At 42.3% G+C, this 27,996-nt stretch overlaps 2 protein-coding genes across 4 annotated transcripts in view; both read right to left on the reverse strand.

Annotated features, from left to right (window-relative positions):
- Positions 1–5,281, reverse strand: part of rasa2 (RAS p21 protein activator 2) — a 44,127-nt gene extending 38,846 nt beyond the window's left edge. Inside the window, exon 1 of the mRNA XM_063004392.1 lies at positions 5,199–5,281. Coding sequence (XP_062860462.1) covers positions 5,199–5,256 — 58 coding nt within the window. The 5' untranslated portion in view covers positions 5,257–5,281. The remainder of the gene's footprint in view (positions 1–5,198) is intronic.
- Positions 5,282–11,517: 6,236 nt separating this feature from the next.
- Positions 11,518–27,996, reverse strand: part of zbtb38 (zinc finger and BTB domain containing 38) — a 33,867-nt gene continuing 17,388 nt past the window's right edge. Inside the window, exons 3-4 of one of the 3 annotated variants that reach the window (XM_063005004.1) lie at positions 22,523–22,599; positions 11,518–15,794 (exon numbers count right to left, since the gene is read on the reverse strand). In XM_063005004.1, the coding sequence (XP_062861074.1) occupies positions 12,192–15,791 (3,600 nt within the window). In that variant the 5' untranslated portion in view covers positions 15,792–15,794; positions 22,523–22,599 and the 3' untranslated portion in view covers positions 11,518–12,191. Of the gene's footprint in view, positions 15,795–17,783; positions 18,046–22,522; positions 22,600–27,996 lie in introns of those variants that run through there. The other 2 variants (XM_063005002.1, XM_063005003.1) reach the window with 2 other exon arrangements.

A 27,996-nucleotide genomic window follows, 5' to 3' on the forward strand; every position in this document is an offset into this window, starting at 1 on the left:
TACCATCTGTGACCCAAAAAATAAAAACCTGAAGGTCTAAGCGAGAGCTGCACATTGGGGAAGGAACCAAATTCTTAACAGCAAGCAAAACTGAAAGTGAACGTACACACTGAATCATAACTTCACTAATTTGTTGCTGCCGTGTTTTGAAAATCGAATCAAAATTGATTATCAGTATCCACATCTCATTATCTCAGCTATATGTTTGCCACATCACACACCACTAAAGATGGAAGACGTTGGATTTTACACCCCTTATAAAATGCGATGACACATTCTGCTGATGGAATAGAAGAGCGATTACTGAGCACTACATGTGACTAACAGTGTAAAGTGAATACAGGCGCTGTGAAAGTTCACCAAGTTCATTTGTACCATCGGGAATCAATGCTACTATAACACTCACTCCACTCTCCACTGAGATTTTAAACATGAATGGATGCAGGTACAAACAGAGCCACCAAATATTCAGCTACACCAACAGTGGAGCATCAGAAAACACAATCCTTAAACGCTAAAGCTCACCAACAGAACAAAACAAGACACTTTTTATCCTTGTTATACTAAATGACCATCAAATACAATAATTTATCGCTAAACTGAATAAATAAATGAATAAGGTTTACAGAGCAACACCCTAGCAACCACCTGGGATACCAGAGAAATCACCTATATTTACTGCTAATTACCCAGTGCACCCGGGCAAACAGGTATGACCAAAAATTTGTATCACGGTAATTCTCTCTCTCTCTCTCTCTCTCTCTCTCTCTAGGAGCCTATCCCAGCTTTTCAATGGCCGCAAGGCACACAGTAACACCCTGGACGGGGTGCCAGTCCATCGCAAAGCAGACCCCCGCCCCCTCCGACACGTGTGCAGTAGCCGACTGCATCTTTTCACCTGCACGAGGCGAGTTCTTATGCCGATCAGCTTTGTGCACGGAGAGCCACACCCTGATCAGCATTATTCCTCGACTCTGTGCACACGCCATCAACCAGCCTGCAGAGGTCGTAATTCGCTCAGTCATGAGGAGTCCCTATCCGACCTCATCCTACCTTTTGTACAACAGTCAATCGTTGTTCATGCAGCTGTTTCTCATCTGCACAACGCTACACAGCGCTACACAGCGCTTTTAGCGGTGAACGGTATTATATGATTTGATGAAATTATGATTCGCCTGCTGAAGCGTACAGTTGTTGTATTAAGTGTGCTACGGTATGGCGGTATTTGAAAAATCCATACGGTATGAGGAATGAAAAACAGTATACCAAATGTACCGTCATACCGCCCAGCACTACTTGCATGGCACACTCACTGGTGGAAGAGGCCAACAGACTAGCACCAGCCTCCTCCAACACGAGTGAAGGGTGACTGCTGATAAAGTGAGAGACTGTAATTATCGAGAGTGGTTATGATGATCGTGAGGGTTACTGTGATGATTACGAGAGCTGTTGTGATCATCGCTAGGGTGATTATAACTCTGACTTTAATGATTATAAGTGTGATTGTGAGAATGATGATTATGAGGGTGGTTTTTAGCTCTTACTGTAGTAACGGTGGTGTTACTTTTTCTCTCAGACTGAAACTCTGCTGGGAGTTTGTGAATGAACACCAGTCTCATTCACACCCATTCACAAAACAGTGCACAGACAACAACACATGCTGCTGCAGCACTGATTCACTTCCAGACAGAGATGTTCACCAGTCACAAAATACGAGTCCGAGTCGAGTCACGAGTCTTTAGGCTAGAGTCCGAGTCGAGTCACGAGTCTTTAGGCTAGAGTCCGAGTCGAGTCACGAGTCTTTAGGCTAGAGTCCGAGTCGAGTCACGAGTCTTTAGGCTAGAGTCCGAGTCGAGTCACGAGTCTTTAGGCTAGAGTCCGAGTCGAGTCACGAGTCTTTAGGCTAGAGTCCGAGTCGAGTCACGAGTCTTTAGGCTAGAGTCAGAGTCGAGTCACGAGTCTTTAGGCTAGAGTCCGAGTCCAGTCACGAGTCTTTAAGCTAGAGTCAGAGTCGAGTCACGAGTCTTTAGGCTAGAGTCCGAGTCGAGTCACGAGTCTTTAGGCTAGAGTCCGAGTCGAGTCACGAGTCTTTAGGCTAGAGTCAGAGTCGAGTCACGAGTCTTTAGGCTAGAGTCCGAGTCCAGTCACGAGTCTTTAAGCTAGAGTCAGAGTCGAGTCACGAGTCTTTAGGCTAGAGTCCGAGTCGAGTCACAAGTCTTTAGGCTAGAGTCCGAGTCGAGTCACGAGTCTTTAGGCTAGAGTCCGAGTCGAGTCACGAGTCTTTAGGCTAGAGTCCGAGCCAAGTCACGAGTTAATATAATCTACACAAAACATATATTGGAAATGTAGCGTAGAAATAAACAAATAATCTGTAAATTCAGATAAAAAACAACAACAGATTAGCGAGTGTATTTAGCCGTTTTACTTCGTCTTTACTTTCCTTGTCATTGTGCAAATGAATGTAATTTCCGTAACAAGAAGGTTCCAGTTAAAAGCTTAAACTGATACGTTTTGTTTTCATTGCAAAAGCGCACAATAAATCATGGCACAGCGGCCAAAATCCCAAACACAGCAAAAAATCCATAATATTGTTTACCTTAGCTTCTGTTCTTCCAGATGCTATTAAATATATAACCGTGTGTCCCATTAGGAATAGAATCCGTTATTTTGTAAATGTGCTTATATTTAAAAACCTCCAAACTTTTCCCGGTTGTGAAGTAAAACTACTGACTGTAGTCCATCTGTTTCTCTACATGCTTTGTTAGCCCCCTTTCACCCTGTTCTTCAATGGTCAGGACCCCCACAGGACCACCACAGAGCAGGTATTATTTAGGTGGTGGATCATTCTCAGCACTGCAGTGACACTGACATGGTGGTGGTGTGTTAGTGTGTGTTAGTGTGTGTTGTGCTGGTATGAGTGGATCAGACACAGCAGCGCTGCTGGAGTTTTTAAACACCTCACTGCCACTGCTGGACTGAGAATAGTCCACCAACCAAAAACATACAGCCAACAGTACCCCGTGGGCAGCGTCCTGTGACCACTGATGAAGGTCTAGAAGATGACCAACTCAAACAGCAGCAATAGATGAGCGATCGTCTCTGACTTTACATCTACAAGGTGGACCAACTAGGTAGGAGTGTCTAATAGAGTGGACAGTGAGTGGACACGGTAATTAAAAACTCCAGCAGCGCTGCTGTGTCTGATCCCCTCATACCAGCACAACACACACTAACACACCACCACCATGTCAGTGTCACTGCAGTGCTGAGAATGATCCACCACCTAAACAATACCTGCTCTGTGGTGGTCCTGTGGGGGTCCTGACCATTGAAGAACAGCATGAAAGGGGGCTAGCAAAGCATGCAGAGAAAGAGATGGACTACAGTCAGTAATTGTAGAACTACAAAGTGCTCCTATATGGTGAGTGGATATGGTGATATTCTCTCTCATTCATTCACTCATTCATCCACTTATTCACATCCTCTCTCATTCATTCACTTATTCACATCCTCTCTCATTCATCCACTCATTCAAATACTCTCTCATTCATCCACTCATTCAAATACTCTCTCATTCATCCACTCATTCACATTCTCTCTCATTCATCCACTCATTCAAATACTCTCATTCATCCACTCATTCAAATACTCTCTTTCATCCACTCATTCAAATACTCTCATTCATCCACTTATTCACATCCTCTCTCATTCATCCACTCATTCAAATACTCTCTCCTTCATCCACTCATTCATCCACTTATTCACATCCTCTCTCATTCATCCACTCATTCAAATACTCTCTCATTCATCCACTCATTCAAATACTCTCTCATTCATCCACTCATTCAAATACTCTCTCATTCATCCACTCATTCAAATACTCTCTCCTTCATCCACTCATTCCCATTCTCTCATTCATCCACTCATTCAAATACTCTCTTTCATCCACTCATTCAAATACTCTCTCATTCATCCACTCATTCAAATACTCTCTCATTCATCCACTCATTCACATTCTCTCATTCATCCACTCATTCAAATACTCTCTTTCATCCACTCATTCAAATACTCTCTCATTCATCCACTCATTCACATTCTCTCATTCATCCACTCATTCACATTCTCTCATTCATCCACTCATTCACATTCTCTCATTCATCCACTCATTCACATTCTCTCTCGTTCATCCACTCATTCACATTCTCTCATTCATCCACTCATTCAAATACTCATTCAAATACTCTCTCATTCATCCACTCATTCACATTCTCTCATTCATCCACTCATTCACATTCTCTCATTCATCCACTCATTCACATTCTCTCTCGTTCATCCACTCATTCACATTCTCTCTCGTTCATCCACTCATTCACATTCTCTCATTCATCCACTCATTCACATTCTCTCATTCATCCACTCATTCACATTCTCTCATTCATCCACTCATTCACATTCTCTCTCGTTCATCCACTCATTCACATTCTCTCATTCATCCACTCATTCACATTCTCTCATTCATCCACTCATTCACATTCTCTCATTCATCCACTCATTCACATTCTCTCTCGTTCATCCACTCATTCACATTCTCTCATTCATCCACTCATTCAAATACTCATTCAAATACTCTCTCATTCATCCACTCATTCACATTCTCTCATTCATCCACTCATTCACATTCTCTCATTCATCCACTCATTCACATTCTCTCTCGTTCATCCACTCATTCACATTCTCTCTCGTTCATCCACTCATTCACATTCTCTCATTCATCCACTCATTCACATTCTCTCATTCATCCACTCATTCAAATACTCTCTCATTCATCCACTCATTCACATTCTCTCTCATTCATCCACTCATTCACATTCTCTCTCGTTCATCCACTCATTCACATTCTCACTCATTCACCCACTTAGACCCACTTGTTCACTCATTCATTCACTCACCCAAATAACGCACTCACTAATTTAGCCAAATTTAAACCCAGATGATGAAATGATTTCATGACAGATTTGAGTGTAACTCTGAATATAAACCCTGCGTGTGTGTGCGTGTGTGTGTGTGTGTGTGTGTGTGTGTGTGTGTGTTCGCACCGCGCCCCTAAGTGTTTAAATCTCTCGCTGGTGTGTATTCACTCGCTCACTCAGTATAAAGTCATGTTGAATAAAGGTAAGCCGGGATGTTTTTGTACTTACAGATTTTGCCTCGTACACTCTGTAAAATCCGAATTTTGGTCTCGTCCTCTTCCGCCATGGTCCCTCCGCTCAGCTCTGCTCTGCGAGCGCGGCGCTGCGTGTGTCTACAGCACACACTCAACAGCGCATGTTGTCACCACACTGCGCCTGCGCACCGCTCACACGCATGCGCACGGGATCAGTATGGAGTACAAACTTGTTACGCTTAGTGTACAGTTACTCTGTGTGTGTGTGTGTGTGTGTGTGTGTGTGTGTGTGTGTGTGTGTGTGTGTGTCTGTGTGTGTGTGTGTGTGTGTGTCTGTCTGTGTGTGTGTGTGTGTCTGTGTCTGTCTGTGTGTGTGTGTCTGTGTGTGTGTGTGTGTCTGTGTGTGTGTGTGTGTGTGTGTGTCTGTGTGTGTGTGTGTGTCTGTGTGTGTGTCTGTGTGTGTGTGTGTGTGTGTGTGTGTGTGTGTCTGTGTGTGTGTAGTCCATCTGTTGCTATACGGTGTATTCGTCCAACAATGAAAACGGACCACCACACATCTTGTATTCTTAACATTTGGACAAGTGTATCATGGTAGTGTGTAAGTGGTGTTGGTGTAAGTGTAGAATTGTATGTGTCTGCGGATTTGAATGCATCATGGTTGTATGACTGATGTTGGTATGAGTGTATTATGGTAGAGTGCATTGTGTGTGTGTGTAGCATTGTATTCTATGTGGTGTTGGTATGAGTGTACTATGGTAGAGTGCATTGTGTGTGTGTGTGAATCATTGTATTCTATGTGGTGTTTGTGTGAGTGTATCATGTTAGTGTGCATGGTGTTGGTATGCGAGTATTGTGGTAGTGTAATATGAACATATGTATGTTGTTATGAATGCATCATGGTAGTACGTATGGTGTTGGTATGAGTGTATTATGGTAGAGTGCATTGCGTTTGTATGTGTGTATCACTGTATTCTGTGTGGTGATGTGTGAGTGTATCATGTTAGTGTGCATGGTGTTGGTATGCGAGTAGTGTGGTAGTGTAATGTGAACGCATGTATGTTAAGAATGCATCATGGTAGTACGTATGGTGTTGGTATGAGTGTATTATGGTGGAGTTCATGGTGTTTGTAAGTGTGTATCACTATTCTGTGTGGTGATGTGTGAGTGTATCATGTTAGTGTGTATGGTGTTGGTATGCGAGTAGTGTGGTAGTGTAATTTAAACGTATGTATGTTGTTATGAATGCATCATAGTAATATGTATGGTGTTGGTATGAGTGTATTATGGTAGAGTTCATGGTGTTTGTATGTGTGTACCATTGTATTCTATGTGGTGTTGGTATGAGTGTATTATGAGTGTATTATTCTGTGTGGTGTTAGTATGAGTGTATCATGTTAGTGTACATGGTGTTGGTATGCGTAGTGTAATTTAAACGTATGTATGTTATGAATGCATCATGGTAGTATGTATGGTGTTCGTATGAGTGTATTATGGTAGAGTGCATTGGGTTTGTATGTGTGTATCATTGTATTCTGTATGGTGTTAATATGAGTGTATTGTGGTAGAGTTAATTGTGTGTTGTGTGTGTATCATTGTATTCTGTGTAGTGTTGGTATGAGTGTTTTATGGTAGAGTTCATTGTGTTTGTGTGTATCATTGTATTCTATGTGGTGTTGGTATGAGTGTATCATGTTAGTGTGCATGGTGTTGGTATGCGAGTACTGTGGTAGTGTAATGTGAACGCATGTATGTTAAGAATGCATCATGGTAGTACGTATGGTGTTGGTATGAGTGTATTATGGTGGAGTTCATGGTGTTTGTAAGTGTGTATCACTATTCTGTGTGGTGATGGTGTGAGTGTATCATGTTAGTGTGCATGGTGTTGGTATGCGAGTAGTGTGGTAGTGTAATTGAAACGTATGTATGTTGTTATGAATGCATCATAGTAATATGTATGTATGGTGTTGGTATGAGTGTATTATGGTAGAGTTCATGGTGTTTGTATGTGTGTACCATTGTATTCTATGTGGTGTTGGTGTGAGTGTATTATGAGTGTATTATTCTGTGTGGTGTTGGTATGCGAGTACTCCTGAAAAACACCCCCACACCATAATCCCCCCTCCACCAAACTTTACACTCGGCACAATGCAGTCAGACAGGTACCGTTCTCCTGCCAACCGCCAAACCCAGACTCGGCCATCGGATCGCCAGACGGAGAAGTGTGATTCGTCACTCCAGAGAACACGTCTCCACTGCTCTAGAGTCCAGTGGCGGCGTGCTTTACACCACTGCATCCGACGCTTCGCATTGCGCTTGGCTGCTCGGCCATGGGAACCCATTCCATGAAGCTCTACACACTGTTCTTGAGCTCATCTGAAGGCTACATGAAGTTTGGAGGTCTGTAGTGATTGACTCTGCAGAAAGTTGGTGACCTCTGAGCACTATGTTCCTCAGCATCCGCTGACCCGCTCTGTCATTTTACGTGGTAACACTTCGTGGCTGAGTTGCTGTCGTTCCCAATCGCTTCCACTTTGTTATAATAGCACTGACAGTCGACTGTGGAATATTTAGTAGTGAGGAAATTTCACGACTGGACTTGTTGCACAGGTGGCATCACGGTACCACGCTGGAATTCACTGAGCTCCTGAGAGCGACCCGTTCTTTCACTAATGTGTGTAGAAGCAGTCTGCATGCTGAGGTGCTTGGTTTTATACACCTGTGGCCATGGAAGTGATTGGAACACCTGAATTCAATGATTTGGATGGGTGAGTGAATACTTTTGGCAATATAGTGTAAGTGTGTGTGTGTATTATGGTAGCGTATTGTGTCCTTGCTTAGGCGGCGGTGGGACTTGAACTGGCAACCTTCAGAAGCTTTAGTACCTTAACCACTCGGCTACTGCTGTCCACGTTAATGAAAATGTCTGATTTCTGATCAGCTCCTCTGAGATCTTAGTTTTGTGTCTTACTGCCCACTTGTGGAGAATTAACAGAATGCACCGATTTTCTGGCAACTTGACACGAATGTTAGAAGCTTTTATGATTTATCAGGACAGTAGGAGGACTTTAACTGTCTGTCAATCAAGATAGTGAGTAATAAACTCCCAGTAGAAATGATGGGTGAAAGTACAGCTTCAGTAAACCATTCTGAATACTTAATACAAATAAAAAGTTGTAACATCATTTTTGATAAACCATAAACCACAAACTGTAAATCACCTATTGAGTCAACTGTATTGATGATAACTGATGCTGTTTCCTTTAAAATGTTTTTTTCTCCCTTTTAGCACGTCCAATTTTTCCCGATTGCGTCATGCTTCCTCTCCACCAATGCCGATCCCCGCTCTGATTAAGGAGAATGAAGCTAACCCACCCAACCTCCGACACGTGGGCAGCAGCCGTATGCATCTTATCACCTACACTTTGACGAGTGCAGTGCAGCTCAGCGTTGTGTACGGAGAGACACACCCTGACAGCACTCTTTTCTCATCTCTGTGCAGGCGCCATCAATCTGCCAGCAGAGGTCGTAATTGCACCAGTTATGAGAGAGAGACCCTATCCGGATTAGTCCCGCCCATATCTGAACAACAGGCCAATCGTTGTTCATGTGGCCGCTCAGTCTTAATTGGCAGGCAGAGCTGAGATTCGATACGATGTATTCGAGATCCCAGCTCTGGTTCCAGCGTGTGTTTTTATTGCTGCGCCACCTGAGCGGCCTTTTATTATTATTTCTGAAAGGACGAATTTCTGTTTAGGTTGGGGCGGCACGGTGGCTAAGTGGGTAGCACTGTCACCTCACAGCAAGAACGTCCTGGGTTCGATCCCCAGGTGGGGCGGTCCGGGTCCTTTGTGTGCGGAGTTTGCATGTTCTCCCCGTGTCTGCATGGGTTTCCTCCGGGTGCTCCAGTTTCTTCCCACAGTCCAAAGACGTGCAAGTGAGGTGAATTGGAGATACTGAATTGTCCAGGACTGTTTGATATAAACTTGTGAACTGATAAGTCTTGTGTAATGAGTGACTACCGTTCCTGTCATGATTGTAACTAAAATACAATAACTGCTGAAAGTTGAAACATTTCACTACATATACTGAGTGTTTCTAATATTCAGTGTAGATAAACTACTATTATCTGCATTATTTAGTACAGTAGTGTAGTTTGAAAAAATGCTGCATTTAATCTCAGCTAAGCTTTTTTAATAATTTCGCTTGATGGGACTTACTGTCTTATTAAAACATCCAGCTTTGGTTTATTCGTTGATGAGTACTTTTGGTAGATTCATGTTTTCTTTGATGACATGTAATGCTCCTTATCGTGATACTCCCACCACCATACTTCACTGATCATACGCATATGCATTTTTTTCTTCAAACAAGCAGCTGAAATATTACTCAACATTCTGTCTTTGTTTTACCTGAAATGTGATCTGATTTGTCTAAATATGTATGTGCTAAATTTAGACAGGGTAGCACTGTCGCCTCACAGCAAGAAGGTCCTGGGTTTGATCCCCAGGCGGGGCGGTCCGGGTCCTTTCTGTGCAGAGTTTGCATGTTCTCCCCGTGTCTGTGTGGGTTTCCTCCGGGAGCTCCGGTTTCCTCCCACAGTCTAATAACATGCAGTCAGGTTAATTGGAGACACTGAATTGCCCTGTAGGTGAATGGGTGTATGTATGTGTGTGTCTGCCCTGCGATGGACTGGTGCCCCGTCCAGGGTGTTACTGTGTGCCTTGTGCCCATTGAAAAGCTGGGATAGGCTCCAGCACCCCCCTGCGACCCTAATTGGATAAGCGATTAAGAAAGTGAGTGAGTAAATTTAGATGCATAGGCAGGAAAACACCCTGGACAGAGTGAACAGACAGACACTCACTCAATAACGTATCTCCAGTTTACCTGATTACACGTTTTTGGACTGTAAGAGGAAACCGGAGCTTCTGGAGGAAACCCAATTAGAACCCATGAACTTCCCACTGTGAGACAACAGTGCTACCCACCGAGCCACCTATATTACTCTCCTGTCTAATATTCATCCAGCTGTGTGGTTTAAAACTACTCAAACTGAGAGGCTTCAACACACCAAGTTTTAAAATCTGAGTTGAAATATGTGATATACAGAATGAATGTAAATATTCCATATATTAATGGTCATGGTTTAAATGCTTAGTTCTTTAAAAGAAGATCGTAGCAGAGGAGCACATTTTGACATACTTTAATCTATTAAATCTAATTCTAAATGCTTTATTTTGGCTGCTCACGTTAGGGGCCCCGGTACATCATTCAGACCCATTTTCATCCAAAATGATCCTCTAGGCCACCCAAGGAGGATGGAGTTCCCTGTTAGGTCTGGTTCCTCTCAAGCAAGGTTTCTTTCTTGTAATATTTAGAGAGTTTTCCTTGCCACTGTTGCCCTCGACTGCTCATCAGGAGTGTTTGGTTGCTTTGAGAAAAAAAAGTCTATTGTAAAAAGCGCTGTACAAATAAATTTGACTTTGAACTACTTTTATAGTCTCATACATAGATGAATAACCTCTTCATCCTCATCTGAATAAGTGATTAATAGTTTTTATTTATTGTCCACTGTTAAAAGGAATGTACATCATGAATATTTCTGTGAACAGTGAGGTTCATTTTCAGGATCAGTGACATCACTGGAACTCCTAAAACAACAAATATTTTCTTACAGTAAATCATGTATCAGTAAATGCAAACAGAACTCAACTGTATAAGTGATCCATTTCTTACGACCTACCTTTCATCTTGATCCGTTTTCACTTCCATCATACTCGGGTCATTTCATTTATATAAATGACACTTTTAAAGATTTGACGCATTTTCTTTTGCATAATTGCAATTCAATTTAAGACATATTTGATTAACTAAACCAGGGGTGTCAAACTCATTTTCACCGAGGGCCACATCAGCATTATGGTGGCCCTCAAACGACCGATTGTAACGTATCCTGCTGTGATTGCAGTGATTTTAAGTCTTCTGACAGTGTTGTTTTTCTTGGAGGCTGAACTCTGTTTGGTGTCATAATGTCAAATGTATTCTGTATATTTATAATGTATATCTACATTTATATTGTCCTCCTTTACCACAGACACGGCCTCATAACACGAGACGTAGCGGTTTTTCTTCTTGAAGCACAAACTTGTATTCAATTTATTATCCATCTTTCATTAAATTTCCTCCTTCTGTTTCAGTTTTCTCTTCTTGTACATTTTGGGATTATTTGTAAATATTTCTCAGCATCACTTGTTGGAAAAGCGCCTCAGTTAAACGCTGATGTGAAAACCGAGATTTGGTCACCTTGCGGGTCACAGAATCAACATGCATTGTGGGAGATGCAGTTTATGTAGGATTTTACAGTGTATTTTAAGACAATCATACGTCTTTTAAGCTCTCGCAGGCCATATAAAATGATGTGGCGGCTGGATTTGGCTTACAGGCCTCGAGTTTGACACGTGAACTAAACAATAAAAGTCGACTCATTTATTACTCACATTAGTAAGTCATTAAAACTACTTTTTACACTTTTTGAACTTTGATTTATTGATTATAATTATAATAGGTCTGATAAGAATCTGAGGAATCACAAGTGATGGCAGGTGAACGTACATACTGTATGTGTAACATCAACCTGTAAGCTTATAATCATTCGTACCAGTAAATCATTTGTACATCTGACTTGGTCTTTCTACTAAATGAATTATTCAGGAATCACTCATCACTGTGGTGCATGTAACAGATAACATGAACATTCTGAAGGAAGTGATGCAGTCCGGCTGTGCTGAGGAGGAATGTCATTTCTTCATAATATTACGCAATACGTTCACAAAAATCGGAAACGTACAAAAATAAATGTTTCTTATAATAAACATTGAAAACTACTAGCATTATTTAGCATAAACAGATAAAAAATACTCTCTATTTACACACATTAATGTGACATTAATACTTTCATATACTTATAGTCGGTTTCGAAAGTGCTTCTTCATATTGCTGTTCTCATTAACATCGTTTCCTTTCTGCGGGATCAGTCGTCCGAGGGAAACACAGGTTCCTCTTTGAACGAAGACCACTCTGATCTGTGTGCGTGCAGGGAAGATTCTTTAGCAGCGGGCAGTCTGGCCAGGCATACTGGATAGGGTATGCTGAGAAGGTTGCTTGGTGCACTTGTAAGCAGACTTTGCTCTTGAGCCTCAGATCCTGGACTGAAGTTTTTATAAAGATTCAGACGGTTTTTCTTCTTGTTTTTTCTTCTGAGCAAGTCTGGAAGGAAAGGAGATAAAGTCCGGTTAGCTTCACTGGAAAACGACGAAGACATCTTCTTGTGGATATTCTTGATTTTTGGATAGTCCTTTTCCAGTGGTTTCTCCGTTTTTTTAAAACTTTCCCATGGTTCAGGTTTCATTTGATGTCTGATCTCTGGAAGAGGCGATCTTGCTCTTGTATCTGTGTTAACGTCACTCTTTTCTGTCTCTCTTATTTTAGTCGCGTGTTTGCCCTCATGTATACTGAGCTGCGCTGCAGACTTGCACACTTTGGAGCAGTAACGACAGCTGTGTTCCAGAGTCCCTCCAAACTTATCAAGATGTTTCGCCTCATGGCTCTTCTTGGTGGCAAGGTACAGAAACCTCTGTGGACAGTACGAGCAGCGATAGCGTTTCTCACTGCTCATGGTACGACTCGTGGTGTCTGAGCTGAAGCAGGAACCATCCTCTGTACAACTCTGGCAGATAAAGTCTCCCATGAACGATGTGTCTGAATTAGGAAGCTCATCCACCGGGCACAGCTTGCTACAGATCTTGCAGCGAGGCTGATGGCAGCTGATGATATGCATGCTAAGTGAAGTTGGACTTGAGAAGGACCTGCTGCAGCGACGGCACATAAAGTCCTCTTTTGGACCCCTAAGTTCTACCCTGGTTTCAGTTTCCTCTCTTTTGGTAAAATCACCTTCTGGTTCAGGGGATAGAGGCTTTGTGTAGTAATTATCCCCCTTAATTCTTTTCTGCCTAGACCTTAAGCGCTTCCCTCTTTTTTTGGGTTTGTATGAATAATATGGACGCCAGGGTTTGTCATTTTCTGGATCATTTACATCTTCATAAGGCTCGTCTTCTGTTACTGAGCTTGTGACCTCTGTCCGTAGGCGCAGATTTGGGAATCCTGCACCATCCTCCACATGGTTGGTTTGACCATCTTCCCAGGTTCTCCTCTTTTTCTTTTTTGGGAAGAGTTTAGAGCCTTTAATCTTGCGACGGATAATGGCCTCATTGCCAATTTTCACGGTTATCTGGCACAGGGGCAAGACCTGGTTGTCCACTGATGGCCCTGGACAGGCAGGTTTGGCAATGTAGGTTTCTGTCTGTTTGTCAGGTGGAAGGTCTTGCACATGGCTCCCTGGTGGTGGCTTGAGCAGTTGATTGGCCATCGCTTCAATGGTTTGTGCCGCTGCTGACAATTCATTTAGTTTGCTCAAGCCCTCAAAAGAGCAAACAGGCGGTAAATTCAGAAATGGCAAAACATCTCGGTTTGTCTCGCTGCTGACTTGCTTGGAAGCTGCATCATACTTGGGGTCCCTAATTGAAGCCCTTAAAGAGGAGTTTTCCTCTGTTGTCAGAGACGTATATTTGTTAATTAAAAACGGGGATCCTGTGCCCTCAAAGCCTGTCAGTTGTGCATTCTTCTGGGTTTGAAAGCCTTTTCTTCGTCCATGAGGCAAGTTCTCATCGGAAGTAAGAGGTATCTCTGCACTTCGGTTAATGAGAGGTACTTCTGTAGCCATCAACTTTGGGGTTGCCATAAAGGTCACCGGCATAGAAAATAAAGACTGACCAATATTAACGCTCTCTGAATTTTTGTTGCCTTTGTGTGGAACATCTGAGGTGTTTAGAGGAGCATGCTCAGGTTTACCCAGGACTTCAGAACAAGTCTCATTGTACGTCTTGTACCTTTTCTTCCTAAACTTCATCGGTAACAGTCGGTAAAGCTTTATAGGGTAGATGCTCCCTTTAAATCCACCATTACCAGTTTTCTTATTTACAGTCAAACGTGGATCAATTCCATGGAAGGACTTCTGGTGGTTCCTGAGGATATAATAAGTCAAAAAAGTTTCCAGGCAGAAAATGCATTGATAGCGCCTCTCGCCTGTGTGCCAGATCTCATGTTTGGTACGATATTCCGCCAGAGCAAACACTTTATTGCAGTAATGGCAGGGATAAGCTCTTTGCCAAGAGTGCACATTTTCGTGACGTTTCAGGCTGGACAGAGTCACGTAGGCCCGTTTGCACATACTACATTTATATGCTCGTTGACGACCACGTGGTTTTGTAAAAACTTCTTGAGGTTCCTCAGAAGTACTCGTCAATGTGTGATCAAGTTCTGGAGGATCTTGAACATCAGGACTTGTTAAAGTATCTCCAGCGCTAGGCTGATCTAGACTGTCAGTATCTTGTTTGTCGTTTGGCTCCAGCTCTGGTGGACCTTTTAAACAAACTTGCTCGTGATTGCGCAACCTTTTCAAGTGGATAAACTTTTTATTGCAGAACTTGCAAAACAAGTGACTAACAAATCTTCTCTTATGGATTTGCTTGTGGATGGTGAGGAGTGCTGAGCTGCTGAAAGCCTCAGGACATTGCTGGCAGCGATACGTCGTAGATGTTGGTACGTCTTCTGGTATTAAAGCGGGTGGTTCAGCCTCTGGCAAGGGTGAAATTTCAGGAGGAGACATCAATTCAGGGGCAGAATTCAAATCCGTTGTTAAGTCTGAAGATGTGGAGTCAGGCGGTCCATTTTGCACGGCAGGATTCTGAACAGTAGCACTTGTTTCGTTTTGTGCAGGTGCTAAAGCTTTGCAAAGTCGATGGCGCTTTTTAATAGGACCGAGTTCAGGCTTGGTGGTTGTTTTATCACTTAATTGTGACCCTTCTTTTAGATCTGCAGTGTGATGCTCTTTGCTCACAGCATACGAGTGTTCAAACACTGCGTCTACTGAATCACCTTCTAGAGGTGGCGCTCCCGGTGCCTGCTGAGGTCCCGGGTCTGATGACTGCTCAGCATTGGTGTGCAGATCCATTAAGGTAAATGGGTTGCTAACTTCTGGAACCTCTGTGAAGGAGAATGCGTTCATTATCCGGGGACCTTTGGAGCAGTCTTGCTCTTCAACACGCTGTTGTTCATTCTTAAAGCCCCAGGGACCGGTCAGTTTAGTCTGGCTGGTAGAACTTTCTGACTTAGCAAACGGTTGGGTTCGAACCATATTGGTCTCGAGAAGCTTTTCCAGAAACGGGATGCCTAGTCTCTTTCCAGCAGCCACTAAGGATTTGTGTTCCTCTGTGCCCACTGAGTCCACTCTGGATGAGTATATAAAGTTCAGGATGGTTGCAAACACCTCAGATTTCAGGTCTGGAATCTCCAGCACCTGGCCAGATGGACAAGTCCCAGAGGTGGTCAAAGCCTTTCGAAAATATCCGCTGGTCGCAGCCAGGACGTTTCTGTGAGCACGGAATTTAATGTCTTCAACAACGATGGTAACATCACAGAAGAGGCCGTGTGAGCGCTGTTCGCTGAGCCGAGAGAGGACGGTTTGAGGGTGTAAGCCGTCCATCACCCCATTACTGCTGGAATGGACCTCCATGATCTACAGGGGAAAAGGAAATGTATTATTAGGAAACAATGCCAAAGATCAGTAGCCAACTCTCTTGAGATGCCTCAAAGTTTAAAGCACTGGACTGTTTAAAACCATGATGCCCACTGAGAAAAGATCAGTATCAGAAAAAATATATAAGAACTGTGCAAAACATGATTTAAAGCTGAAAATCTATAAACAATAAACAACAGTTGATAACTGAAATTTCTCAGCCCATAGGTGTCTTTTAAAAACATACAAATGTTCATGACGAGACCATTAAAACTTCATGTTTATTGAAACAGTTCATGTTGATTTTCTTTAAACATTTGTTGTATTTTTCTGTTTTTGTCCTTTTTGTTTAGTGTCTGAATTTGGATTTACTTTTTACATTTCTTGTTCACTCTGGTGACCCTCTGTTGTTAGCATGACACACACCTTCACTGACGTCTGAAGCCTTAGGCCACATCTTTTTACCAGTGAGCGAGAGATTCATACAGACAGCCTTAGTACACACACTGATCAGGCATAACATTATGACCACCTTCCTAATAATGTGTTGGTCCCTCTTTTGCTGCCAAAACAGCCCTGCAACTGAGATGCTCTGTGTATTCTGACACCATCAGAACCAGCATGAACTTCTTCAGCAATCTGAGCTACAGTAGCTCGTCTGTTGGATCGGACCACACGGACCAGCCTTCGCTCCCCACGTGCATCAGTGAGCCTTGGCCGCCCATGACCCTGTCGCCGGTTTACCACTGTTCCTTCCTTGGACCACTTTTGATAGATACTGACCACTGCAGACCGTGAACACCCCACAAGAGCTGCAGTTTTGGAGATGCTCTGACCCAGTCGTCTAGGCATCACAATTTGGTCCTCGTCAAACTCACTCAGATCCTCACGCTCGCCCATTTTTTCTGCTTCTAACATCAACTTTGAGGATAAAATGTTCACGTGCTGCCTAATATATCCCACCCAGCAACAGGTGCCGTGATAAAGAGATAATCAGTGTTATTCACTTCACCTGTCAGTGGTAATTATGTTATGCCTGACCGGTGTATAGAGGACCTCTTGTGCCGGGACTTCCAACAGACAGTAAGTAAATTATTTTAACATAATTTATCTGTGTGAAACTGATGTGAGCAAGTAGGCTACATTTGATCTATAATGTTTGTCAGTGCATGTATATTTTCTAAAACTAACAATGTGACATAATTACACGCATTTAAGGTTTCTTGTCAAATATAAATAAATACATTTAACAAACAACAAAAAACGTTGATCTCATGACTGTATATTCATTACATGATATAGATCACGGTGGCTCGGTGGGTAGCACTGTCGCCTCACAGCAAGCAGGTCCTGGGTTCGATCCCCAGGCGGGGCGGTCCGGGTCCTTTCTGTGTGGAGTTTGCATGTTCTCCCAGTGTCTGTGTGGGTTTCCTCCGGGTGCTCCGGTTTCCTCCCACAGTCCAAAGACGTGCAAGTGAGGTGAATTGGAGATACAAAATTGTCCAGGACTGTGTTGGATATAACCGTGTGAACTGAAGAATCTTGTGTAATGAGTGACTACCGTTCCTGTCATGAATGTAACCAAGGTGTACAGCATGACGTTAAAATCCTAATAAACAAACATGATATAGTTCATTTATGTTTGTTCCTCTTTTTGTTTATTATTATCATTTGGCTTTTGATTTTTTATTAATTCATCACATTACTAACACTGGTACTAAACTAAATATTAATCAATAGAAAAGTTTAAACAGTTTAACTGATATGTGAGTTCTGAACAGTGAACTCGACAGTGTATTTGTGCTGTGACACTAGATGGCAGCAGATCTTAGACAATAGAAATGACACCGCAATCATGTCCACGTCATGTTTTCATGCTAACTGCTAAAGCTAAACTGGACCACAGTGAGCATGCTCAGAACGGTGGTTTCAGAAGAATGTACAGTCAGAACAAGAACTGTCTCAATGCTGCGTACTGGAACCACCCACCTACTCTTGAGGGATATTCACCCATTCTTCTGGTGCAAAAGCTTCCAGCTCATCGAGGTTTGATGGCTTTTGTGTTGCGACTGTTTTCATAAACATCACAAAATATTTTCTTTCCAGGATCTGGAGACTGAGAAGATCCACTCCAGGATATTTCAGAACTGACTGGCTTGGAAATGTGCTTGGGATCATTGTCATTTTGGAAAAGTCCAGTTTTCGCCAAGCTTCGGTCTCACCACAGTAGGCGGAACGACGGTCCTTTGGTATTTCTGTGAATCCATGATGCCTGCAGCAGAAAAAAAACATTCCCACATCATCACTGGCCCACCTCCATCGTATTCTTCTGGTCGTGGGCCTCACCCTTCTCAACCAGACAAATGCTGATCAATACAGCCAAACAGTTCCAGTCCACATTCCTGTGCTTAAGTGATTTCATAGCTGCTACACGTTTGTCCAAGCCTTTATCAGGTCAGGTCATAATGTAAGTCTTTTTCATTAACAAAGGTTTTTCCTTGTTGTCCTGATCAGAATGTTAAGGTCTCTGGATGGGATGAGCCTCACATTTCTTCCACCAGACAAACGCTGATCCATACGGTCAAACAGTTCCAGTTTTGACTCGTCAGTCCAGAACTCTGCAGGTCTATCCAAATTCTTCCATGCGTATTCCAGTCCACATTTCTGTGCTTATTAAGTGATCTTCTTACAACTGCGCAAGTCTTTTCAGTAACAAAGGCTTTTCTTTGTTGTCCTGATCAAATTGTTAAGGTCTCTGGGTGGAATTTTGGGGGTTTTTCCCAAGGCCAGGTAGGTTTGCTGTTGAACTGTAAGTTTGGAACTTCTGGACAACACTACAAATGCAACTTTCCTTAAGAGTGTTTAAAACCTTGAAGATGGTTTTATACCCATTACACTTCTGGTGCAATGAGATGATCCTCCAACATGTCACCACGACTTCATCATGCACATAATAATTCATAATTAAGCCGCTCAGGTGGCGCAGCGGTAAAGTACGCTAGCTCACCAGAGTTGGGGTTTCGAATACATCGTATCGAATCTCAGCTCTGCCTCTCCGACTAGGCTGGGTGGCAGTATGAACAACGATTGGCTGTTGTTCAGGGTTAGAGGGTAAAGAGTCGGATCATAGGTCCTCATAACTGGTGCGACTGCTGGCTGACTGATGGCGCCTGCACAGGGCTGAGGAATAATGCTGATGGGGGTGTGGCCCTCTGTACACAGTGCCTGTCGGTGTATGAACTCGACTCGTGCAGGTGAAAAATGCAGTCTGTACTGACTGTACGTGCCGGAGGGGGCGCATGTCAGTTGAGGGGCGTCCTCAGTCAGCGGTGAAGGATCGAATCGGTATAGAGGACGCAATCAGGGTAATTGGACACGACTAGATTAGCGGAGAAAAATTGGCGGAAAAAAGAGGGGGGAAAATAATTAAATATAAATACATCTAATAGAAATGACATTTTTGGCATTTAGCAGACAATCTTATCTAGAGTGATTTAGGGAAGAGCTTCCACAGTAAACATGTTCCTACTCTAGTTTAAGTAGACAACCGTCCAAGGGTGCAAATCTGCTGAAACCCTGTTACAAAGAAAGCTTATTTAATTTTTTTAATAAGAAGCTATAGAAGGTTAGTAAGTGCACGTTATTGCTCAGCCTAAGTGTTTAGTAAAGAGGTGATGAAGGTCTTTAATCATCTTTTGAAGACAGCGAGAGACTCAGATCTGTGAACGGACAGGGGAAGTTCATTCCACCACTTGGTTGCTATGACTGAAAAGAGCCAACAGTTTAATTAATGATGTATCTCATATACACATATATAATAAAAGTGTAGATTACTTCTTTACTTCTTATTTCTCTTCTGCACAGCAGCCATTTTAAACCAATGTTTTACATCAGCTGTGTAGAAAATGGCTGCCGAGGACAAACTGTTTCAGATCAGTTCGGAGAGTGAACTACAGCCGTGTACGATTTAATCTTCTGATAAATTACATTTGCTAATTAATTCTAATCATTTTATTTCTGCCTTTTAATAACAGTTTGTGCAGAATACTGACTAGCTTTTAGCATGTCGCTAACAGCACACTGTCTTTGTAACAATATTCTACAGACTTCTGTTTTATTTTGCATTCAGCGTGAACAAATTGTGCGGAACAATACCAAACCTGCCACACGCCACCACGACTCCATCAGACGTGTACGATCACGAATCTTCTGATACATTCAATACAACGTTTAATTAAATCATATTATTTCTACCTTTGTTAACGATTTGTGCAGCACCCTGACTCGCTTTTAGCATGTCGCTAACAGCACACAATATTCTACCGACTTCTGTTTTATTTAGCATGCAGCGAAACCTCCCACACGCCACCATCACGACTCCATCATGCACATAAAAATTCTTATTTTAATATAAATGGATCTAATGAATAGGGTTGCCAACTTTCAGAACTGGAAATAAGGAACACCCTGGGCTGGCGGGTTGGCGGAAGGCATAGGGTGGGGGGTGGGATGGCGGGTGTTTACCTGAGCGGGAGCGGGGGGTAGGCGGTTAGGCTTGCACCTATATAAAATATAACGGGTCTTACACCGTCATAGGAACATTATCAAAATGTTTTATTTAGGCTGGTTAACATGTATTATTTTCATTCTTTATAATAATAAATCAGAACCATATTATAGGCATAAAGAACATCATAGTGGTGCAAACAACATTTTTACATAATCCATCTTCACACTGACATGCAGCCCCGGTTCTGGACTGTGTTGCTTAGGGGGGCAGTGAGAAAATCTGGGGGGGCAATGCCCACCCCAGCGCCCCCATAGCGCCCGCCCTGCTTGTGTTACTTTAGTTTCGCCCTAAACCGGATTTGAACCCAGGGCGGAAAAATATGCGTGCCGCGCTCTGCACGCTGCCTTATAAGTCAATGACTTATAAGGCAGGTTATTCGAACGCGCTACTTAGACAGCGATAACATCAGTTTTCGCTTACTAAGCTAACACAGTTAGCATCTTGCCTTTCAAACCAATGGGATGGGGTGGCACAATGCGCTAGTATGTCAACTAACATCTCCCTTCGTGTACCGAAAACGGTTACATTCGCTGCCCGAACTTGCAAATAAAAACACTTGTACACGTTTATACAAGTGAAAAATCAATAATAATTTATTTACGTTTGAAAGTAACTCCATTCGTTTCTCCACACCGTGTTTTTCTTATTTTTCTGTGAGAGAAGAGCTGCCGCACTGAATGCTGGGATTGCCTTGATCACTAAGGACGCATTCGATGCTCACTCGTTCTTGAGTCAAAATAACATTGAAATTTTAAGATGCCTAACTAGTGAGGATATTAAGGCATCTAGGATTTCGAACAGCCTCCTTCTCGGGAGCGCGCGTAGGATGATGTAAAATGCGTCTATGTAGAGAGAGAGCTAGCTTTTCGAACACACCCATAGCCTGCGCACACTCTGCGTTACTAAGACTAAAAATGAACACTACTTAAAATAATAACCAAACGCTTTGTAATTCCCATGGTAGCAGCAGTTTCCTTCTGTTTCATACATATCGCCCTGTCTCGGTCTAATCTGCAGCATTTCTCTCCCATCGATAACAATACGGAACAAAGCGCCAGTGTATCGGTTCAATACGGAACACGGCGTTTAGTTTCCAAATAAGGAACGATTCCGTATTTTAGGGGACGGTTGGCAACCCTACTAATGAATGATGTCCCACACATACAGCTGTATACTACTCATTTCTCTTCTGCACAGCGGCCATTTTAATCTGACGATTTAAGTTTGCTGGAGAGAAAATGGCTGCTGAGGACGAGCCGTTTCAGACTGTTTGCTCTGGTGAATGCGACACTTCCTCTAAATTACATTTGAATTTCACATTTCTGCATTAGTGCATGAAATACGGACGTTTTAAACCTGATTCTGATTAAACGTGTGCGTGCGGTTTACAAATCCTGACAGACCTGTCGTTATTGCACGATGTCGAGGACGTGCATTTTTTCGTTAACGACTTTCCTTTTTAATAAACTTTTCTGTTCTTGATGGATTTGCATGCGGTGTGAACAAACCATGCTGAACAAGAGAAACCACACGCGAACCTCCCACACACAAGCTCTAAATACACACACATGCACGCTCCAATGTATTTGAATTAGAAATGCAAAGTCAGTGAGCAGAACCTACATTTTTTGAAAGCAGGGATGCTGGGTGGATGCAAGGGATGCAGGCTGATCCGAACTCGTTTCCACGGCAACCACGCCTTTTTTTTCCTTAAATCCGAGATAAGGTGATGCACGACGCACAAACTAGTACAGGAGCTGCATGTTAAATTCAGACGGCGACTCAGCGTCTATGTCACTTGTGTGTGTGATTGTGATTGTGTGTGTGTGTGTGTGTTTGCGCGGTCTGGAAAGGAGCTGGACTCTCAGATCGAGGGTATGTCGCACCACTTGCATCGCTTCCTGTCATGATGCATCTGTTATGACTCAGCAACATTGTGAACTCACTAATTCCGTCCCAATATTATCATTTAATTAAATTATACGTACATTGTTGTTTTATATTTGTTTTATATTTTGCTTGTTCTGCATTATATATTATAAAGCTTTTTATGTGACCACACCCTAATATAACAAGGCGCGAAAAGCAAAGTGCAGCCTTTAACGACGTGGGAGACGAATCATAAGTTATAAAAATACAAATGAAAGGAATATTTTACCTCTGCTAGATCACGCAGCGCTGCTGTGCATGTCCAGTCATTCAGTCGTAGATCTGTACGCCAGGCGAAAGTGGCATCTGCAGAGACGGAAACACCACCTAGCTTTAGTTCACTTCGGCTCAGTCACGTGAGAGACACAAAAATAACGAAACACAGAATAACTCGCACAGAAAACACAAATGTGAAGATATTCAAAGTGAGAATGAAATTACGGACTACAGATCAGTGCTGCATTCAGTCTGCTCTCTCGCTTTCTCTTCCTATTTGTCTATCTCTCTCTCTTTTCAACCTTGTTCTGCCAGGCTCCAGAGGTGCCATCGACCTCGCTCTGAGTTTATAAATAGCAACTCATGCTGCAACTTTAATAACGATGGCTGAAACATGCAAGAATACGAGAGCGAGATTCAATTCGGAATCAAAAATGCAGCACCAAGCACCGAGAGAAACAAGAACGAAATGATAAACGATCACGCCTTGTACAGAACAAGATGCGAGGCTGGAGTTTCCAGCAAGTGCACTGTAAAAATGAAGATAAAAATGAAAAATTAAGAAACGCCAAAAGAAACAAGAGAGCGAGTTATAAAAAAACTATAAGCCAAATAGAAAATCGAATCCCCAGAGAGAAGGAAGTAAAAGATGGTGAAGAAAAAAGCAGTCAGTAAGTCTGAGCGATGAAGAACGGCAGCGAAAAAGCAGCAGTGGTGATCCTATTAATGGCAGAATTTTTATGCGTATCCTAACCCAGCCGAGATGCAGCCTCATCAGCACGGAGGAGACGGATTACACAAAGCGAGGAAGCACCAGGAAGGATGCTGGCTGCAGAGAGAGCAGGAAAAATAAAGAGCAAAATAGACGTACGTAAATATGAAGACGATATCGAAACTGCAGAAAATTAGAACGGCCGAGTGAAGAAATGAGACGGGACAGAGGAAATACAAAAACAAGATGGCGGACAGAAACAGATGCATCTGCAGAAAGAGGTGGAGAGAAAAACAGAACGATGGAGACGGGGTATCGGAGGATCTGAGGCGAAGACTTGAAGCGAAGCAGGAAAGCAGGTGAAACACCAGGAGAAACGAGATGACATACGAGAGAGAACGAAAGCAAGAGGGAAAAAATGGAGTGGAACGGATACAGCACGCATCTGCACGAGCAAAACAGAACAGAGACACACGTGTGTAGATATAAAAAAGACAGGATATTAGAAATATCAGCCAGAGACAGAGAAGCAGAAATCCAGCTGATATGATTCTAACATCAGTAAAGGAAGTGTTGGTGATCGTATTACTGGCAGCAGTGGGACAGACTGGTCCGTCTCCAGCGCTGCCTCCATTTATAATAATAATAATAATAATACATTTTATTTATATAGCGCTTTTCAAGATACTCAAAGACGCTTTACATAAGACAAATAATCAAAACAAATACGTACATACACCATACAAATCATAGTACAAAATCAAAATAGTACATCAACATCAAGAATAATTAAGATAAAAACAAAGAGAGCAGCATAAGACAGTTCATTAAAAATTAGCTAAATTATGAGAGAGAACAACAAATATAGAACAATTTCTTAAAATTAGACAGAAACAGGACAGATTTACATGCAATCAGGAAACTGAAAACTTTACAAGTTTTAGGATCTAGGACTTCACATTTCTGTCGTGATCTAAGTATAAAAACTATTAAAAAGAATAGCAAAAATAAAAGCATTTATTTTGTGTTGTTACAAGTTAAATGCCACTCTGAATAGATGAGTTTTGAGAAGTGACTTGAATTTGGACAGGTCAGGACAATCTCGTAGGTGTTTGGGGAGAGCATTCCATAAAGATGGAGCAGCTATGGAAAAGGCCCTGTCACCCCAGGTCCGGTGCTTGGTCCTAGAGGGTATGGACAGTAGGTTAGCCTCAGAAGAGCGAAGGCTACGGGAGGGAATGTGCTGATGGAGCAGGTCGGTGAGGTAGGATGGGGCCTGATTATGGAGAGCTTTGTGAGTGAATAGAAGAATTTTGAATTGAATGCGTTGAGCAACGGGAAGCCAATGAAGTTTTTGTAGAACAGGTGTAATATGATCACGGGAGCGAGTATGAGTAAGGAGGCGAGCAGCTGAATTCTGGATATACTGAAGTTTTTTTAGTATTTTGTTAGATGTACCATAAAGGATGCTATTGCAATAATCAATTCTGGATGTAATAAAAGCATGAATCAAGGTTTCGGCGGCAGAAAAAGAGAGTGATGGACGTAGACGTGCTATGTTTTTTAGATGAAAGAAAGCAGTTTTGGTGATGTGATTTACATGGCGGTCAAAAGAGAGGTTGCTATCAAAAATTACACCAAGATTTCGGATGTTAGAAGACGGAGACAAAGTGTCATTATCAATGGTAATTTGAAAATTTTTTGTGGTTTTTGCCAGGGTTGTAGGACCTACGATGATCATATCTGATTTTTCACAGTTTAATTTGAGGAAATTAGCTTTCATCCACAATTTCATTTCAGTGATGCAATTTGTCAGAGTGGAGTGAAGTTCAGTATTAATGGATTTGGAGGAGATGTAAAGCTGAATATCATCAGCATAGCAGTGGAAATGTAAACCATGCCGACGTATGATGTCACCAAGGGGGAGCATATAAAGAATAAACAAAAGGGGACCTAACACTGAGCCTTGGGGAACGCCTTGGGACAGTGGAGCAATGGCAGAACTACAATTGTTGATATTAACAAACTGTTGTCTGTTTATGAGATATGACCTTAACCACAAAAGGGCAGTACCAGTGATGTTGACAGAGGATTCAAGGCGGGACAGAAGAATGGAGTGATTAATGGTGTCAAAAGCTGCAGTAAGATCAAGGAGGACGAGAATATTAATTTGTCCAGAGTCTGAGGAAAGAAGAAGGTCATTTGTGACTTTGAGGAGGGCTGACTCAGTGCTGTGCTGGGGGCGGAAACCAGACTGAAATGATTCAAATAGATTATTGGAATTTAGGTGATCTTTGAGCTGTGAGGCAACAACACGTTCCAGTATTTTCGACAGAAATGGAAGATTGGAAATGGGCCGAAAGTTACTCATAATGTTAGAGTCAAGTCCAGGTTTTTTAAGTATGGGAGTAACAGCAGCCAATTTGAGTGATTGAGGGACTGAGCCAGAACTAAGAGAGTAATTGATTATCTCTGTGATAAGTGATGAGATAACTGGAAAACAACCCTTAACAAGTTTTGATGGAGCAGGATCCAAAACACAAGTGGAGCTTCGCATCCCTGTTAAGATCTCAGATAGGTCCAAATGAGACACAGGTGAGAACTGAGACAGAGGCTGGGTAATAAATTGAGATGAGATAGGCGGAGAAACAGAGATGACAGGGGAAACTGTCAGAAAATTGTGGATATTCTCAACTTTTGTTTGAAAAAATGAGAGGTAAGAGTTACACTTGTCAACTGTAAAGGAATTGGTAGTATTGTCAACTGGTTTGAGAAGTTTATTTATTGTGGAAAAGAGAGTCTTAGGATTTGTTGATCCAGCATGTATGAGTTCGGAATAGTAAGTGGATCGGGCTGCCGTAAGAGCGTCTTTGTAATGTTGAAGATAATCAGAATAAATCTGATAATGTACTGTTAGACCGGTTTTCTTATAAAGTCTTTCAAGCTGGCGTTTACGGGATTTCATTTGGTGAAGCTCAATTGTGTACCATGGTGCGGAATGACTAAATGAAACAAATTTGGTTCTCAAAGGAGCAAGCTCATCAAGACATGAGGCGAGTATGTCATTATAGTAATCGACAAGGTCAGATGAATTACTAGACAGTACAGGACAGACAGACATCTTTTTAACAAGAGAATCTGAGAAAGCAGAGGGAGAGATATATTGAAGATTCCTGAAGGATATTTTACGTTTAGCTCTAGTGATGGGCTTAGTGACCTCAATGTCCATGATGATTGTCAAATGATCAGAGACAGTAAGGTCATGGCTGGACGGCTGATGAACTAGGACACCAGTAGAGCAGACAAGGTCAAGAGTATGACCTTTTTTATGAGTTGGAAAATGTATATGTTGTGTGAAATTAAAACACTGTAACAATTCCAAAAATTCCCTGGCAAATTTACAGTTGTTGTCATCAATATGGATGTTAAAATCACCCATAAGCAGTACAGAGGATGAGAGGGCACTAAGCTGGGTTAAAAAATCTGAAAAATCAGAGAGAAAGGAAGCGTTTGGCTTTGGCGGACGATAAACTACAGCAGTGACCAGAGGAGTAGGCCCTGACAACTTGAAAGCCAGGTGTTCAAAAGAAAGAGCAGCAGGAAAAGACAAAGTGGTTATTTTAATATCATCCCTATAGACTGCAGCAACACCACCACCTCGCCCTTCCATACGAGGTTCATCAATATACGAGTATCCCATTGGCGTGGTCTGATTTAACGTAAAATAATCCAAGGGTTTATGCCAAGTTTCAGTGAGACAGAAAAAGTCTAGTTCACTGTCAGATATAAATTCACTGAGTACAGTACTTTTTGTGTTGAGTGAACGAACATTAAGCAATGCCATTTTCAAGTGGTATTGTTGTGTAGTTGGCTGTGAGGAACGAGGAAGAGAACGGAGATTTGCGAAGTCCACTCCGCGTTTCCCATCCCACTCCGTGGACAGCGTTGTCATGGAGACTACACCGCTACTGGTGTGCAAGGCAGCAGCGCTCTGATGACGTGTTTGCGGAGCGACAGTGCGCACGGCTGACCAGAAGGATGGAATAGCGTTACCGTTTCGAAGATAAACAAGCTTTCTCCGGGAGCCCCTGTGAATATAACGAGGCCGGCGAAGGAGTCCAAGCTGTTTGATGACTGAAATACACGATGGAGTAGTGCAGTTGTTGAACTTCCTCAGCTGGTCAACGGAATAGTTCAACATCGTGCCGATCCCAGGAAAACTCATCCACCGTTCACCACCGGCCGCAGACGCGATGTACAGTAGAAAGAACAAAAAGTATCAAAAGCACAAATAAAAGTATCAAAAGTAACATAAAAGAAATAGATCCACAAGGTGTGTAAAAAGATGAAAACGAAAAACGATAAAAATACAATAAAATACGGTAAAATACGGTAACGGTAGCGGCAGCCAAATGCGCCAGCGTCCACCATCACCATGGCAACGTTTGATAATTATATGGAGATTGGTTTGATTTATAATGCATACTGTAGCACAGTCGAGCTGCAGCCTTCTAAACGTAGTGAAACGCAGAAGGAAGGGATTATAGAGAGTGAGGGCGCATCAGGGATGATAGTTTATAAAGGGTGAAGAGTAATGCTGCCACTAACGACTATTTTTCTATCTATTAATCTAACGATTCATTTTCCTTCAAAACATCTCATTCACAATCTCATTTAAGCTTCTTTTATTTTAACAGCAAACTGTACAGCATAATAATATAGTACTAAAACTAAATGTAAACAGGGTTTATGTCCATATTATCAAATTCTCAAGT

The sequence above is a fragment of the Trichomycterus rosablanca genome, chromosome 11, assembly GCF_030014385.1.
Source record: "Trichomycterus rosablanca isolate fTriRos1 chromosome 11, fTriRos1.hap1, whole genome shotgun sequence".
NCBI lineage: Eukaryota > Metazoa > Chordata > Actinopteri > Siluriformes > Trichomycteridae > Trichomycterus > Trichomycterus rosablanca.